This window comes from Homarus americanus, unplaced genomic scaffold (genome assembly GCF_018991925.1).
Source record: "Homarus americanus isolate GMGI-L3 unplaced genomic scaffold, GMGI_Hamer_2.0 scaffold39155, whole genome shotgun sequence".
Lineage (NCBI taxonomy): Eukaryota > Metazoa > Arthropoda > Malacostraca > Decapoda > Nephropidae > Homarus > Homarus americanus.
Genome location: NW_024737042.1, coordinates 5,883,571 through 5,902,843, shown reverse-complemented (window position 1 = coordinate 5,902,843; position 19,273 = coordinate 5,883,571). Strand labels below are relative to the sequence as shown.

The window sequence follows — 19,273 nt, the reverse complement described above, 5'->3', positions numbered from 1 at the left end:
TTAACACTGAAAATATAATATAAAATTGTAAAAATTGTAAAAAAGTGCATAAATATGCATCTAAACCCCTGAAATAAAGAATATCATTAATACTTGTAATAAAAAAACAATAAATTAGCAAAAAAAAAAAAATAATAATGTTCGTTGTAGGAGTTTCGTTCGTTATAGCATTCTCAATTTTATAGGTAAAACTGTTCGTTATAGGAATATTCGTAGTCGGATCTGTACGTTATAGCATACCCCACTGTACTTGTAATACTGCAGCACTTTAATGAACTGTATCATCAGCCCACCACGAAGTAAAATATCAGTCCACCACATGAAGGTAATAACAGTCCACCACATGAAGGTAACAACAGTTCACCACAAGAAGTAAAATATCAGTCCACTAAATGAAGTAAAATATCAGTCCACCACATGAATGTAATAACAATCCACCACAAGAGAGGATACGATTAACCTTCCTGCATTTGAGGACAGATGGTTCGACACAGTACTGACCCACATTGTGTTCACAGAAGAGGGTATTAGAAATAAACAGTCAAAGCTACAGGTCCATAAGAGTCTCGGCCCTGACATGGTGCATCCTAGAGTGCTAAGAGAGTTGTGCAATGAGTTTGCAGAGCCCCTGAAGATCCTGTTTTGTAAATGCCTGGATGAACAAAAGGTCCCCAGTAATGGAAAGTGGCTTATGTGAGTCCTATCTTCAAGAAGGGCGATCGTCACTCCACAAACAACTATAGACCGGTGAGCCTGACCAGCATATGTAAAGTACTTGAGAGTATTATCAGAGATGCCGCGATGGAACATCTACTAAGAAACAACCTTTTAAAGGATTGCCAACACGGTTTTATGCCGGGGCGCTCCTGCTTAACACAATTGCTCAAGGTACTAGATATTTGGACCCATATTCTGGAACGGGGTGGTAATATCGACAATATTTACCTAGATTTTGCCAAGGCTTTTGACAGTGTAACCCACGAAAGGCTGAAAATCAAACTGGAAGGGTACGGAATTCGGGGAAATGTCCTTGTAGGGATAGAAGAGTTTCTACATGACCGCAAGCAGTGTGTGGTGATTAATGGCAAGAAATCATCATCCATACCTGTCACAAGCGGGGTACCACAGGGCAGTGTATTGGGCCGCTGTGTGTTTGTTTCATATATGACATGCCTGACATTGTACACTCCTCCATACAAATGTTTGCCAATGACGCCAAGTTATTTCGGGAAATCAAGAACCGAGTGGACTGTGAAGAGCTGCAGAAGGATCTCTGTGGGCTCCAAGAATGGTCGAATAAATGGCTGCTGAGATTCAATGTCACGAAGTGTAAGAGGATGCACCTGGGGCGTACCAACGGTAAGGAGGTGTATCATATGTCCCAACGGGATGAAGAAACTGCACTATTTGAGACTGACTGTGAGAAGGACCTAGGTGTGTACGTTGTCAATGAGCTGAAGTTCTCGGGCCATTGCGAGAAGAAGGTAAATCAGGCAAATAAATTATTGGGTCTTATAAGAAGGTTGTTCAGATATCTAGGCGGTCCGTCCCTCGTAACGATCTTCAAGAGTGAAGTGCTTCCCCATCTGGAGTACTGTCACCCCATTTGGTCCCCGAGATATGCTAGGGACTGTCAGTTGGTTGAAAATGTTCAAAGGAGGGCCACCAGACTGGTGCCTGCACTTCGGCACCTCAGCTACCCTGAGAGATTGGCGCGCCTGAACTTGCCTAGCTTATACTACATAGGGGCAAGGGGCGACCTAATTGAGGTGCACAGTATAATCATCTCAAGGGGCACTACTCAGTTGAGTGTCCTTACTTGGAGCTGGTGGAAGCTCGCCCCACAAGGGGTCACAGATCAAGATTGAAGAAGACGCAAGTTCAGAAAACTGTGAGGGCAAACTTTTTTGGAGTGAGAGTTGTGAACTCTTGAAACAATCTACGAGATAGTGTTGTGACGGCACCGAGTGTGAGCTCTTTCAAAACAAGACTTGACCAAATACTTGCCAACAGTGCATAACAGAGACGTGACTGATCGCCCAAGCGGCTAACGAGCCGATCAGTGGTGAAGAGGATAAAAGTAAAAAGTAAAGTAATGAAGTAAAACACCAGTCTACCACATGAAGGTAATAACAGTTTACCATATGAAGGTAATAACAGTCCACCACATGAAGGTAATAACAGTCCACCACATGAAGGTAATAACAGTCCACCACATGAAGGTAATAACAGTGCACCACATGAAGGTAATAACAGTCCACCACATGAAGTAAAATAGCAGTCCACCACATGAAGGTAATAACAGTCCACCACATGAAGGTAATAACAGTCCACCACATGAAGGTAATAACAGTCCACCACATGAAGGTAATAACAGTCCACCACATGAAGGTAATAACAGTCCACCACATGATGGTAATAACAGTTCACCACATGAAGGTAATATCAGTCCACCACATGAAGGTAATAACAGTCCACCACATGAAGGTAATAACAGTCCACCACATGAAGGTAATAACAGTCCACCACATGATGGTAATAACAGTTCACCACATGAAGGTAATATCAGTCCACCACATGAAGGTAATAATTGTTCACTACATGAAGGTAATAACAGTTCACCACATGAAGGTAATATCAGTCCACCACATGAAGGTAATAACAGTCCACCACATGAAGGTAATAATTGTTCACCACGTGAAGGTAGTAACAGTCCACCACATGAAGTAATATATCAGTCCACCACATGAAGATAATATTAGTTGAGTACTGTACAAGAACGTACATAAAGATTCTAATTATCCACTATAAATAATAAGCAATGTAAGGTTCTCCTCAAAACACTTACTTTCTTATCATATTCTGCTCTTTTTCCAATTGAATATGAATTGTTGACCAACATATGATGGGTGAGGACAGCAGCCTTAGGTGAACCAGTTGTCCCCTGAAATATAACATAACTGATATTAGGTCCTGGTTGGAGGTACAGCAGTAATGTGCATATGTATCACTATTATATCATGGGTTTGAGTCTGGCCCAGACTCATGTGGGAAGGGTGTTATCCAAATTGATTCTAACAAACATTCCAAGTTTCCTCTTGCACGAACACTGGACAATAAAGTTGATAACAAAGAACAGACCAACTGCCCAACTGCCCAGTAAGCTGATAATTGGTGAAATGATAAATCAAAAATTATGATAAATTATAAAACTACAGTAGACATATTTAACTTTTTAGTTCTATTCTAAACTGTGCAACCTATGGCCATGATACCTTCTCTGTACAGGTATATCTGTCACTTTAAATGTATGTTCACACTTCCACCCTTACATTCCCCTTCTATTCTTGTAGCCCACCTTGGTCTCTAGATAAAGTTACTAAATTTTTTATGGGGCTTAATTACAATATAAATCTGAACAAGGACAGATTCCTCCAGAAGACAGCCTTCCTTCTAGCAATAGCAACAGGTATGAGTATCAGTGAACTGATTTCAATTTCCAATAATCCATCATTATTGGCATTTTTAGAGGAAGATGTCACCCTTTTTCCTAAAGAGATCCTAAGAAAAAATGAAAGGGAGGATTTTCAAGCTCAACCTATCAGGATAAAACGGCTAATGAATGAGACAAGGGTTCCTCATATATTGTGCCCAGTTAGGAATCTTCAAGAATGGTTAACCAGATTCCCTAATCAAGGCCCCTATGTATTCTCATCACAGGATGATAAGAAATTGTCTCCTTCTCAAATGACAAAATATTTATTGTATTTAGTGAGTAAAGCAGACCCTGGCAAGAAATTTTTGGAACATGACATCAGGAAATATGCAGGGTCTGTGGCCTTTCAGCGGCATATGAGCCTCAGTCAGATCAAAGAAGTGGGCTTTTGGAAATCTTCAAAAACATTTCAAAACAGCTATCTTCATCTATCTCTGGAAGCTGCTTCACTTGTGGTGGTGCTGGAGTCCCCTCCCCCACCTAGTTAATCTCCACAACCAGGACCTTCTTCTTCCTCATCAGAGTACAGTGAGTATCCTAATTGGGATATGCAAATTAACATTTTACCTTCCAGTAAATGTTCCTAATACAGTATTGGAAAATATTCCAAAAATTTTATAATTGTAATCTGGACCTAAGCTAGCAGAGCCTTATATGCAATGTCACCTCCCTCTCCACCTCATGCTAAGGAAATCAAAACTAGACGTCGCATTCTGGATTGAACAAAAAGCCGTTTTTTTTCTAAAAAACAGTTTTTGTGATATATATACTGTAGTCCAGAATACGACGTCGACATCCCACCCATCTCCACCCCTCGCGAGTTGACACTTGTTTACTGCTCGCCCTAGGGCAAGAGATGACGGTAGCAAAGAGTGTGATGGAGGGTGCAGGAGGGGGTTTTGAGAATTGCAATTGAATGCCAGGTAGCGACGTGTCCTCCTCATATTACGTATGAAGTAATTATTAGATGTTTTAATTGCCCGTATGTTGGCCTGGCGAGTTATTGCTAGGCATTAACATACCTAGGTATAAAGCTAGACGTTGCATTCTGGACTATATCATAAAAACTGTTTTTTTAGAAAAAAAATGACTTTTTTTTAACGGCTACTGTCATGGAAATTATTGACATTTATAAGCATGTTTAAAAAATCTGCTACAATGAGTTTATGTATACCAAGCATATCACTTACAAGACCAAGTTGTGGAGGAAATGTGAGAAAAGATCCATCAGCTGATCCTCACAACAAAATGTGTTGTTCTTAAGGATTTCATTAATAGAAGTTTTGTTCGTTAACCGAATTAAAGATCCTTATGGGAGGTAATTCGTTTACCGAAATTTTGTTAATCGAACCGTTCGTTAACCGAGAGACCACTGTATATGTATAGGTAAAGGAAATTACTGTCTCTAGAACGAATGGCTCCCTGTCCCAGCCGCGGAAATGCCGGCAACTTTAAACTACCCACAGACATTCTTGGGTACATCCAGTGTCATCTGGGAATAACCGAGAACTGAGAAGTAAAAATCCTCGAACTTGGGGGGCCCCCTGTATATGCATGTACTATCAGAAACGAAATTGTCCATAATTTAAGTTAAGCAGAGGTCATCATGTAAGCTCACATTAAACTTAATTGTTTAAGAAAATATTTACAGTAAAGTGATGAATACATTGTCAGTTCAACAAGGAGCAAGACTACATACCGAAGTAAACTGAATGTTGCATGGATCATCAATCTTTATCTTGGAAGAAAGTTTTCCTAATATCTTCACGTGGCTATTGTCCCCTGCTTCAAGCACATCTCCAAATTTATAAGCACCACTAAAAAAAAATAATAATAATAATAATAAACATTATTAAAGTACAGAATTTAAAAAGTTGAAACATATTTCAAAATGAAATACAGGGTGTCCATAAATGATTCCCCTAAAAGCAGTATTTTCTCATGCTTTAATCAGGGTAATCATTTATGGACACCCTATATTTTGGTATACAATACATAAGTACAGCACATACTGTTTTGTATTAGATATACCGTACTGTATAATAAAGGGATTTGACTTTAATAATATAAATAATATGCAAACGAGTAAGGTAAGCTAGCTAAGAAAGAGGACAGTAAGGTGGGATACTAATATTGTATATTTGAAGCTGCTGTAATTAAAACAAAGAGAAATCTGTAATTTCTATTGAAAACAAAGCTGCTTATGTATGATGGAAAATAAAAAATTAAAGGCTTTTTCATAACTATTAAGAAGAAAAACTGATATAAGTGACTTAACATACACAGGAAAATAAGATACTGTACACAGTATACTGTAGTTGATTTTGTTGATATGTTGACCCGTATCTTTTTGCAAAAAAAATACTGAATTTTTCATGTCTCACGAATAAGTCAACCCGAGCTTTGAGGGATACCAGTAGGAATGCTTGAAAATTTGAACCAATAGGATCTCTGTGAGAGGACTTGTCATCAAGCATTGGTGTACTATTTTTAAGCTGAGTAGAAGCGCCATAGGTTTACCATCCTCTGTTGAAGAAGTATTTCCTTATATTTGTCCTGCATAACATCTTGGTGAGCTTAAAGTTGTGTCCCCATGTATTGGTTGGTGACACATGACATTACGAACAAATGGCCTGGGTTCACATTTAACATCCCTTTCAAGATTTTGACTCACAATTGTGAGTTGTCTGAAGAGTTGCCAGTCTTATAGCCTTTATTCTGCTTCAATATAGGAGATGATATAGTTCAGGGGTTGGGGGTCATCTTAGTCACTCTTGTGTTGTACCTTTTCTCTGGAGTTACGTATTTATTTTTTACTGTTGTGCACTGTTGGTTAAGTCTGGTCTTGAAACCGCTCACACTCGGTGCCATCACAACACTCTCTGCAGGTAAGGTTTCCATGCTTGTTTACAGTAATCCAAATGAGAACATACAGTATGAGCTGCTTATAAAGATAAGGAGCATTTTCTTATCTATGTATCAGAAGGTAAGACATATAATTTCTAAATCTTGGTTAGAATTTTTACTGTTGCTTTCACTTGTTGTGCAGCCTTAAGGGAGTGGTCTACCACTATGCCTAGCTCTTTTTCCTTATCCATAGTACCCAAGGAAGTGTTATTAACAGAATAGTTGTGATTAGGATTGTTGTGTGTTCTGCAGTCTTACATTTTGTGATGTTAAAAAGCATTTGCCAGTCTTGTGATCATTTGAACAAATTGTGGAGATCATTTTGCATGGTTGGAAGCCACACATCTATAACATAGCTAAAGCTGCCTCCTGAAATCTGGGGATATTGTATAAATGCCATAACTACTTCACTCCTGAGCAGTTGCTTCAGGTTTATTAGGGATTCATTTATCCTAACATGGAGTACAGTACTGCTCTGATATCTGGGGTGGTTCTTTTTCTGTCCAACTGTTAAATAGGGTGGAATCACAGGCATTTTGTCCTATCAACTCTCCCCCTTTAGTCAATAATCTCTCTTTCCCTTCTCTTTGTCGCAATGTTGCTTCTCTCTCTCTCTTTTACAGGTACTTTAATGGGCAATGTTCAATAGATTTGGCATCCTGTGTACCAATGGCAAGGTAGTAGGCTTGTAACACTCGTTTTGCCCGTGGTGCCCACTGTTTCTGTGTGGATGTCGGGCACTCTAGAGTACATAAAGTACATAAAGTACTGTTTCAAAAATTTAAGATTTCAATCTTAAGCAAAAAGAGCCTGTATAAAACAGTTGATGATGAAATGGACTGATTGAGTTTCAGTAATCATTTACTGAATACTGAATACTGTACAGTACAGTACTGTACTGTACTGTATAACTGAGATCAAATAATAGAGGAAATAAACTAGGCATGAGTCAAAGTTCCTCATTCCTTACCTTAAGTTTCTCGCTGAGCACATGATCACTTGCTTCAAGTGTGGCAGTTTGGAACTCTTCAATTCACCTTTGGGTGAGGATGGCAGCTCAGGGGCAAGATCACACAACATTTGATAATAACTGTTGAAAATAAAAATTGTTTATCTCACAAGACCAGCATCCAACAACATCAATTTGTCACAAAACTATTTGTCTTATAAATGATTGGAAGAAAAAACTTACTCTGATGTTTTGAATTTCTCATGACAAACAATAGCCTTGACTGAAACCTTGTTAAGGCAGTACTCCAGTTCACTGGGGCGGTAGGCTGGGTTGATATTGACCTAGAAAATGAGAAAAAACAGTGAGATGTTAATTGTATTACTGTACAGGGAAAAATAATGTCTGTACTGTATACTGTACAGTGAGTTCTGCTATAACGCGTGTTTTGACAACGCGAATTGGCTCTAACGCGATTTATGAATAGAGGAATGATATTTGTATAACGCGAACGCTTGTTTGCTGTAACGCGATTTTTGCTTACTATTTCTCCAATTTTGTGGTATTAACTGTGAATATGGTAAAGAAGAATATCTACTAGAAGCGTTCTGTTGATCGCATTCCCGGTGACGATCGTAAAAGAAAGGCTATAACACTTGAAGAGAAGCTCGATGTTATCAACCTCAAAATCACCCTTCTCCCCCATCAAGTTATATTCATATTTTTTCAAGGTAAAGTGTTACATTTACTGTATGATTTCATTATTAGATATGAATGTAACATTTATTTTGACTGTGCTATCCTTTGTGTTAGGCTAACTACAAATTTTTTTTCGATTTCGAGTAGTAATCTGCACCTAAGCCTATTTTCTCCATAAGCCCTGTTATTTCTATTATGTGAATTTCTTGAACACGATGTTTTACAAGAACACAACTATCTCGTTATAGCAGAACTAACTGTATTGTAGTACAATATAGTGTAGTACAGTATGGTAAGTGCCTCCATCACTTCTGCCACTTGCATCACCTACCATGCCTCTGTGTCACCTACCATACCTGTGTCACCTACCATGCATCTGTGTCAACTTCATTCTTCTCCTGCAGTGCTGGTAAGTGTTATAGCTGATTCGCCAGGCAAGAAGATGACGGTAGCAAAAAAAAAATGGTTTTTTTACATCTAATAATTATATGTACTGTACATATACAGTATATGGGTTGATAATTTTTTATTGTTGTATTTTTGTAGGAGGGGAGAAGTGCTTCGATAAGTTGAAATTTGGGATAACTCGCAAGGCCAGTGCTCCATTAAGTGCCAAGTTATCGGGGGTTTACTGTAATATCACAGAAAATTATGCCGCTAAACAAAAAATCAACCAAATTTCTTAACTTTTCTCTCCATTCAGACTCAAAATCTCTGTATTATATGCTAGAGGTTAGGAAAAATTGTCCTAGTGGATCACATTTGGATAGCCATGGAAAAAGTAGATCCAGTCACATGACAGTCTGGTCACCACTGAACTACAGTATACATATATTCATAGAAATTCTATTTATGTCATGTGAAAAGGATCTTTAATAAATTCTCAACACTTGCTCTTGATCAAATATTGATAATTTACTTTTCCTCATTACTTCTATCACTCACAAAAGTCTTAATTATCTATGTATCTCACCAGTATGAGTCCAGCTTTGGCAGCTGCAAACTGTGTTAGGTACCACTCATAGCTATTAGGTCCCCAGATACCCAATCGGTCCCCACGTTGAAGGCCCAGAGCTAACAGACCGGCTGCCAACTGTTCACTCTGAAATTAACAACAACTTTTTATAATCTGCTGATTCCTAACACTCTTCTTCCTTAAGATCATTATTTTATTATGAAAATGATAAGTTAAAAACAAAAATTCTATACCAGGACTAGGAAGCAGACCAGAGGTAAAGAAGATAAAAAGTAAGAAGTGTCACTGACCAGACCGAGGTAGGTAGCCAAGTTGTTATAATATTACTACTGTATTGTGGGTTTCTAATGTTGGGAAATAGCCCAAAAGTTCTGAAGAGATAATTAAGACAAGGATGATACCATAGGCACACTTGAACATGCCATGGAAAGGGTTTACTTAATTATTTCCACAACTATATGGAATATATATACAGTATATAATGGTCCATCCATTAATGAGCACAATTGGTTCCACAGTCACTCGTTAACTGAAAATCTCGTTAACTGAATCTATTACGTATTTGAATGGGATATTGGGTAATTGGTTCCAACTCACAGAATTCCCTTAAAATTAATTAAAAAGTACATACAAAGTACTGTATACCAGTAATAGAATTAACAATGTGTATTTAGGATGGTGTGTGCATGTAAATGACTAAAAATAAATTAAGAAAGTTACGTTTCCATACCCAAAAATACGAGTTGAAAAGCTTGCACTTAGATGTACTACACTTTAGGACTAAAATATTTTATCCCTTGTGCAAAATATATGATGTCTATATTCAAGTTATTTGCTGTCTTCCAAGGATTCCAGCAATGCAAGTTATACTGTATTCTTCTAATTTTAGTCTGTGATATTTTATAAGATAAAAAGTACCTTCACCCTGTTTTGGGAATGCTGCTTAGCCCAGAACCCACCAAATTTTTGTCCGACTCTTCCGAAATCCGGGTCCAGATTTTTTTTATCTAAACCAACACTGCACTGTATATTATCAATATGTTAACTAAATTTCAGAATTACCAATAATTTTAATGTAAAAATGCAAAAATATTCAAGAGCACAACAAGCGTGATGTTTACTCCATTGGAAACAAATGTAAACATAGAATAAATTTTTGCCGGACTAGTCGATCGGCTGATGCACGCACCAAAGCGTGTTTCTCGTAAGGCTGTTGTTAATAGAATTTGTACTCGTTAATAGAATTGAAAGTCCTTACAGGAGGTAACTCGTTAACTGAAATCTAGTAAATTGAACCGCTCGTTAATGGAGGGTCCACTGTATGTATGTATGTAGCATTTTTTTAAATCTATCAAACCACCCATGACTTCCTGTAAAGGTTTGATCACATTCATCTCCTGCCTGCTCCTTCAGGCTTTGGAGCAGGCTTCTTGCTTTAGCCTGTATGGTTAGAAGGCTTAAGGGTACACGCTTCTGTATCTGGTCTTCTATCCATATCACCAATAATTTTTCCATATCGTGAATAGGACCTTGTCTTCTCTTTGATATTATAGTTCCCTTTATAGGTGTTGTTCCTTTCACTACTTCACGAATACATTCCTTGTCCTTCAGAATAGTGGATATAGTCGAGTGTGAGAAACCTAGGTCGCGTGAGATTGTTGCTACAGTTTTTCCATTCTCATGCTGCATTATTATCTTCATTTTCATCTCAAAAGTAATTGCCTATCTCCTTTTCTTTGGAGCACCACCAGCACTCTCACTCTTATGCTATCCAGTCATTATAAAGTCTATTAAATACGAGAATAACGAAAGTTCACAGAGCGATCAGTATAGGATACGATAGCCAAACACCAACTAAGCGCTGTACTGAGTGAGTGTAACCACGCGGTGACCCAAGCCAGCCATGCTCTCGCTTGGGACGGAAACGTTTCGGTATAGAAAATGCGAGCGTCATTTGAAAAAAAATTTGGTCATGACTGCGGACGGTCGTAAAGTCAGAGCAGGTCGTAAGTGCGGATTGACGTAAGTTGAGTCAGTCGTAAGTCGGGGACTACTTTTGTGTGTGTGTATGTATGTATATATATATATATATATATATATATATATATATATATATATATATATATATATATATATATATATATATATATATATATATATATATATATATATATATATATATATACCTGTATATATATATTATAACCTCGCTTTACACGGTCAATTGAACCCACGGAAGCGGGAAACGCGTAAATGGAACAACAGAACATATGGGATTAATTGAAATAGAGACTGGGCTGACCCCCAAACTCCACTTTTTCCCAACAATACGTACGTTAGCAAAAATAACATCTTAACATCTTAAAGAGGCCCTGCAAGCCTCTGTGGTGGATAGTGATACAATTGATACAGGTGAGGGCCACTAATCTGCCCTCTGCCTCGGAACCAACCGCCCATCCCAGTGTGCCCAGCCATCTTTTCTACTAATGTAAGTGTTAAAAAACCTAATTTTATTATATTTCTCTTAATTATTAATTGTGTGTGCATACCATCATAAAGTTAAGATAATATTCTTACTACAACATAGTTGTGTGTCGTCAAAAAGTGGAGTTTGGGGTCAGGCCAGTCTCTATTGGAATTAATCCCATATGTTCTGTTGTTCACTTAACGCGGTACCCTGTGGGTTCAATTGACCGCGTTAAGCGGGGTACAACTGTATATATATATATACAAGTATATATATATACAAGTATACAGTCAACCCTCACATTACGCGGTCCCGCATTCCGCGTTTCACCGTTAACGCGGTGCCTTGCCAGAACCTCACGTGCTCACATTACGCGGTACGTGAACCCCATTACGCGGAGAGTGTCCGGCGCGACGTTATTTTTAGATTTGCCCCACGCGCCATCCACCCGCCCGCCTGCCTGCCTCTCCCTCCTCCTCCCTCCACTTGGGCAAGCGGCGCGGTAAGGTTGCGCAGTGTGTGTCTTTGTTGCGTTATCACTGACGTCATATGACGTATCAGACCTGTGATTGGCCATGCATCCCTACCCCCCTCTGCTGCTAGCTGTAATTGGCTTAAAGTATTATGACGTGTCCACCCGGGGGAGGGAGGGAGGGAGGAGAGACGACGCTTGACCTAGCCGCGGCAGTTTCATCCCTCCAGGCCACTCCGTGTAAACGCGCATCCATTGTTCCGTAAAATGGCTTCCGCCGGACCACCACCCCCAGAGAGAAACCATTCCTTACCTGGACCCAGCGGCACTAAACCAAAGAAGACACGACGTTCCTTAAGCTACGAGGTGAAGTATAGCATCATCCAAGAGTTGGAGAAAGGAACAAGGCAGGTTGATTGGGCGCGCCAGCATGGCGTGAACGAATCTACGATCTGGACTATAAAGAAGGATTCAGCCAAGATAAAGAAGCACATGAAGATCACAAAGTCTACAGGTGCTTCTATGATCAAGTATTTTCACAACCAGGTGCTTCTCAAGACAGAAAAATTATTTGTGAGGTACTTGGTGCGTCAGGCGCGACGGAACATGGCGGTCGACACGCGCTCTGTGAAGGACTACGCACGTGAACTGTACATGGCAGTGGCACGAAAGATGGGAACTTCAGAGCCCAAACCCTTTAATGCTTCCTCTGGGTGGTTACAGAGGTTTAAGATCCGGAACAAGATCACCAATATAAACATTGGTGGTGAAGAAGCGAGTGCTGATCGTGCTGCGGCTCGGGAATTTCCTCCGTTTTTACGTGAGATTATGGAGGAAGGACAGTACAGTGACGACCAGGTGTTTAACATGGACGAATCTGGTCTTTTCTGGAAAAACTACCTTCCAAGTCCTTCGTTGTGAAGAATGCCAGCAGGATTCGGGGCCGGAAAATGCAGAAGGAACGCATCACCGTCCTGTTTACCACCAATGCCTCCGGTACCTGTAAGCTCAAGTTATCGGTGATCCACACAGCCCGCAAGCTGCACGCCTACAAGAGCATGGACATGACCAAGCTAAATGTCCACTGGCTGACAGCACGTAAGGCATGGATGTTCTCTACACTGTCCCTCTCCTGGTTTGATGACTGTTTTGTTCCCGATGTAAAGAAATTCTGTGAGCGACAGAATGTCCCATTTAATATTTTGTTGCTGCTGGACAACGCACCAGGACACTCGCCCCTACTGTTAGATCGTCACCCCAACGTAAAAGTGGTCTTCCTTCCTCCCAACACTACGTCTATTTTACAGCCCATGGACCAGGAGTTGATTTGCAATGTGAAAGCTGCATTCTCAACAAAAAAATTCCAGCTCCTGAACGACTACACCAACACCAGGGAAGAGTTGCGTAACCTGAGTGACACCACCACCGATAGCAAGAGCGAAGAAGATGAGGAACAACAGTTAGAACAGCAAAAAATACTCTTCAAACAATTCTGGAGAGTATTTAACATCAAGAAAGCTGTGGACTTCTTGGTGGAGTCATGGGATCAGCTGTCTATTGCTACAATTCGTCACGCATGGAGACATGTGTTGCATGGAATACCAGGTGAGAGGAGTCAATCTGTGACTGGTGAGGTTCAGAATGTTGCAGTAGCAGTGGACCTTGCCAGAGAAGCTGCGCAGACTGTTACAGTTCCAGGCTTCTCCGAGACCACCAACGACGACATCCTGGAGGTGATCAGAAATCCTGAAGTGACTGCCGACGAGATGTTGGAAGAAGAACACGTCAGTGAAGAGGAGGAAGAAGGTGCGTCAGTCTCCGAAGAACACAATTTAAGTCATAGTGATATTAAGGGTGCCATGGAGTGTGCAGAGAAGATGAAGTCCTTCCTTTCCCGCGACAATGACGATGACCGCTATGAAGTCTTCCATAACCGGCTGGTGCAGACTATGGAGCCGTACATCAAGGTGTATCACGACAACATCAACGCCAGCCGTCAGCAAAGCATAACAGATTTCTTCACCCGCAACCCACCACAGCCAGCCCAAGCCAGTGATAGTGACAGTGAAGTTGACTTTGAGGGATTTGTCAGGGAAGCCCTGACAACTGTAAGTGACAGTGATGATGATTCACCTAGTAATGGTGATTCACCTGAGGGCCAGTAATCTGCCCTCTGCCTCGGACCCAGCCTCCATCCCCGTATGCCGACCCATCTCTTCTACTACCGTAAGTGTTCCACCTAATTTTTAGTTTTCTAACCTTACCTTTATTTTTCCTATGTTAACCTTTATCTTTCCTAACCTAACCTCTTCTATATTACTTGTTTTTTCATACCATCATAAAGTTAAGATAAAATTTTTACTGCAACATAGTTATGTGTCGTCAAAAAGTGGAGTTTGGGGATCGGCCTGGACTCCATTTCAATTAATTCCATATGTTATGTTATTCACTTTACGCGTTCCTCACTTTCCGCGGTACCCTCCGGGTTACATTAACCGCGTAAAGTGAGGGTTAACTGTATATATATATACAGTGGTCCCTCGGTTAACGAATTTTTGGTTAACGAATTTCCTCCCATAAGGATCTTCAATTCGGTTAACGAATAAAACTTTCATTAATGAAATCCTTAAGAACAACACGTTTTGTTGTGAGCATCAGCTGATGGGCTTGTCTGCCAATTCAGTAATCTGTTCTATGTTTACATTCGTTTCCAGTGGAGTAAATATCAAGAAAGTTGTGCTCTTTAATATTTTTGCATTTTTTATATTAAAGTTATTAGTCATTTTAAAATTTAGTTAACATATTGATAATATACAGTGGGGTATGCTATAACGAACGGATTCTACTACGAATATTCCTATAACGAACGGTTTTACCTATAAAATTGAGAATGCTATTGTAGTGGATTCCTCCCATACAAACGCTGTTTGTCGCCGAGTAGCCGACCCCGCAAATTCCCCAGTGTATGCCTCGTGGTCTAGGTCAACCAGCGCCGCCTTACATGACGGAAGTCAACCATTAAGCCACGCCTACCTCCGCTATATAAGACCTGACCTCGTGGTGACCTACCTCTCTTTCTAACTACAGCCAGTCTTCAAGTAACACCACCTCCTCCGCTCCTGCCTGGCGGCCCTCGCTCCCGCTGGCGAGCATGGCGACCCACAAGCTGGTCCTCCTCTGAGCATCCTCACCAACCAGCTCTCTCTACATCACGCTTGTAACCACGCTGCCACTTCCCAGCACCAAGCTGCACTGTACATCCAATACAATATATATACAGAGAGCATGTTGTGAGTTTCCTTTCTCCATCCCATCCTGAGTGTGAACCAAATAACCCATACCCCACACTATAACGAACGCATCTCCTACAACGAACGAGGATGAATACGGGACTATTTCGTCTGGTGCATGAATATTGTTGTACCGCGGCTCACAGCAAGAGCGTCAGGCGCCATATTGGTTCATTGTGTAGTCAGTGCACCACTGAACTTGTTGAAATTTCGTCTTTTGATGTGGAAATTCGTGTTTTTTTATAACTATTTTGTTATACAAGTGTACAATTGTAACAATAATCGTCAAAAGCGAGTGAGAAAGCTAATAACCCTTGAAACTAAGAAAGAAATTATAAATAAACAGACAAAGTGCCTGTAAGACAGTCACCAAAGAGGGCTAGTAAGGATAACTCCTCTCCTTCCACCTCTTCTCTATAATTCTCTCCTCCTCTGTCCTGCATGCTAACAACACTAAGGTAAGATAAATTACCGTATTTTTTATAATTTCCACATAAATTTTTCAGTGTTAAGTGGTTGTATTTGGGGGCCTGGAACGGATTAATCCTATAACGAACGAGGTTCTAGAACCAATTAGATTCATTATAGCATACCCCACTATGCAGTACAGGGAACTAGTTTTTCGTGCATCCATCAGCTGCTTGACTCAGCCACCAGGCATCAGTTTGGCTTTGTTGACAGTGGAGTGAACATCGATTTTGTTGGTATCTTGAATATTTTTGCATTTTTACATTGAAGTTATTGGTCATTCTGAAATTTAGTTAACATATTGATAACATATAATGCAGTGCAGTGTTGATTTAAATAAAATAATCTTGAATTACACCTAGTGAACTTAAAATTTTATTGGCGAAATAACTGCATCAAGCACTGGTACCCTGAAAGGTGATTTCTCCTCCATCCCCACTTCCTTCTCTTCTCCCTTCTCCTCCACCTCCACTTCTAATTCCCATCATCATCATCAACCAGGAACCTTCTACATACACACCTCAAAGTAAGTGTAATTTACTGCATTTTTTTTTACTTTGTATGTACTTTTCTGTGAGCTGGAACCAATTACCCAATATCCCACTGAAACAATGGATTCGGTTAACAAAATTTTAGGTTAATGAACGACTCTGTGGAACGAATTGTGTTCGTTAACCAAGGAACCACTGTATATATCACACTACACAAACAACATAAAACAATGATAAAATGAAGAAGTTAAGCAACTGGGATGAAAACAGATATCCGCCTCAGTGTAAATGAACACACACAGTGCCATCTCCATACAAAGTATAAAAGTAGTTTATATTTAAGGTGTATAACCTCTTGTTGAACTTGTGTAAAGGTCCTTCTTGTTGCCTGGTGAATGGACACAATGGCTTCTTGGTCTCCATATATTTCTGCAGCTTGGTTCATCACTTGTCCAACTGATATCCCTAGGAGTGGCCATTTTCCTGGGTTTGACAAATAGCTCCAAGCCGATGTATCACTGCTCTGTTGTCTAAAATAGAGTCCTTCATTAACAAATTTTTCATTAAAGTATAATTTTTTTATCCTATTCTTAATCAATGTTAATGGCACGTCATGTAGAATTTGAAATGGACAACCAAAAGGGAATCTGAGTGTTTTTGTTTTTTTACGGGGGATAGCCCACCTGGGCACAGGTCATCGAGCCACAATAGGCCTGGGGGGCATAAAAATAAAGAGTAAAAAGAAATTAAAAATAGAAGTGGAAAAGACTTATTTAATCTACAGTACACCACAAAGATGCTGAAAAACCAGTTTTTTGAAGCGACACAGATTGTAAAAGTATGGAAACACAAAAGGCAGAGCATTCTACAGTTTGGCTGTGTGAGGAAAGAAGATGTACTTTCACAGGTTATTCTAGTGTGACGAACATCCACATAAAAACGGTGGGCACCATGGGCAAGACGAGTTTTAAAAAACCCACGGCCTTGCCGGAGGTACACAGGATGCCAATTCCACCGAACATTGACCGTTAAAGTACCTGTAAAAGAGAGCGTGTAGAGCAACATTGCAGCAAAGAAAAAGGGAAGAGAGATTATCACCTAAAGGAGGAGAGTTAATAAGACAAAATGCCTTTGATTCCACCCTATCTAACAGATGGACAGAAGAAGAACCATCCCATATATGAGAGCAGTACTCCAAGTTAGGACGAATGAATCCCTTATAAACTTGAAGCAACTGCTCAGGAGTGAAGGAGCTACAACTTCTGTACAGCATTCCCAGCTTTCGGGAGGCAGTTTTAGCAATGTTATGGATGTGTGGCTTCCCTGACATAAAAGAGGAAATGGTGAGGCCTAGCATATATAATTTAGAATTTGGTAGAATGATTGCGTCCTGAAATGTGATTGGTGGGAAATCTTCTATTTAGGAAAGTGTAATTGGTAAAATACTGTGTTTTATTACTATTGAATTTAATCAAGTTTCTACCTCCCCTTTCGGAGATACTACACAGATCTGCATTGATAGAAGAAATGATATCAGCTCTAGAAACAGATCTAGTTTGAGAGTAAGGGGGAAGGGAAAAATGTGAAGAAGAGTGAAGAGTAGATTCATCAGCATTAGAATGGATAAAATTAGTTGTTGTGTAAAGTAAATCATTGATGGAATAGAGTAGGTGAATGAACAGAACCCTGTGAAACACCATATACGCGGTGCCTTGCCAGAGCTGAACTTTCACTTAACGCGGAATTTTTCATCATATACGCGGTGAGTGTCCGGCTCGAGACGCTATTTTTAGATTTTCCCCACGCGCCACCCGCCTGCCTGCCTCTCCCTCCTCCTCCCTCCGCTTGGGCAAGCCGCGCGGTAAGGTTGCGCAGTGTGTGTCTTTGTTGCGTTATCACTGACGTCATATGACGTATCGGACTGTGATTGGCCATGCATCCCTACCCCCCTCTGCTGCTAGCTGTAATTGGCTTAAAGTATTATGACGTGACCACCCCGGGGAGGGAGGGAGGAGAGACGATGCTTGACCTAGCTGCGGCAGTTTCATCCCTCAAGGCCACACCGTGTAAACGCGCATCCATTGTTCCGTAAAATGGCTTCCGCCGGACCACCACCGCCCCCAGAGAGAGACCTTTCCTTACCTGGACCCAGCGGCACTAAGCCAAAGAAGACACGAGGTGAAGTACCAAATTGTTCAAGATTTGGAGAAAGGAACACGGCAAGTTGATATCGCGCGCCAGCATGGCGTCAACGAATCTACGATTCGCACGATCAAGAAGGATGCAGCCAAGATCAAAGAGCACATGAAAATCACAAAGTCTGCAGGTGCTTCATCTATCAGGTATTGCCAGAACAGGGTGCTGGCAAAAGTGGAATATTTGCTGGTGAGTTATTTGGTTCGTCAGGCACGACGGAACATGGCGGTGGACACGCGCTCAGTGCAGGAGTACGCACGTGAGCTATACGCAGCAGTGTCACGTAAGCTGGGAATTGCAGAGCCCAAACCCTTCAATGCTTCCTCTGGTTGGCTGCATAGGTTTAAGAAGAGGAACAAGATCACCAACATCAACATTGGTGGTGAGGAAGCGAGTGCTGACCGTGTGGCGGCTAGAGATTTTCCTCCGTTCTTACGTGAGATTATGGAGGAAGGACAGTACACCGACGACCAGGTGTTTAACATGGACGAATCTGGTCTTTTCTGGAAAAAGTTACCTTCCAAGACCTTCGTTGTCCAGTCTGCCAGCAAGGTAAGGGGTCGGAAGTTGCAGAAGGAACGCATCACTGTCCTCTTTACCACCAATGCCTCCGGTACCTGTAAACCAAAGTTATCGGTGATTCACACAGCCCGCAAGCCGCACGCCTACAAGAATATGGACATGAACAAGCTTAATGTCCACTGGCTAACCGCACGTAAGGCGTGGATGTCCTCTTCTCTGTCCCTCTTCTGGTTTGACAACTGTTTTGTTCCCGACGTGAAGAAATTCTGCGAGCAACAGAATGTTTCATTCAATATTTTGTTGCTCCTTGACAACGCACCTGGACACTCGCCCCTACTAA

The 19,273-nt window shown here is 40.7% G+C and overlaps 1 protein-coding gene across 2 annotated transcripts in view; it reads right to left on the bottom strand.

Annotated features, from left to right (window-relative positions):
- The window catches only part of LOC121872623 (medium-chain acyl-CoA ligase ACSF2, mitochondrial-like), a 100,886-nt gene that overhangs the window by 51,044 nt on the left and 30,569 nt on the right, over nt 1–19,273 (bottom strand). For both annotated transcript variants that reach the window (XM_042375526.1, XM_042375527.1), the window contains exons 2-7: nt 16,568–16,745; nt 9,025–9,153; nt 7,596–7,696; nt 7,374–7,493; nt 5,196–5,313; nt 2,849–2,944 (exon numbers count right to left, since the gene is read on the bottom strand). In XM_042375526.1, coding sequence (XP_042231460.1) covers nt 2,849–2,944; nt 5,196–5,313; nt 7,374–7,493; nt 7,596–7,696; nt 9,025–9,153; nt 16,568–16,745 — 742 coding nt within the window. The remainder of the gene's footprint in view (nt 1–2,848; nt 2,945–5,195; nt 5,314–7,373; nt 7,494–7,595; nt 7,697–9,024; nt 9,154–16,567; nt 16,746–19,273) is intronic.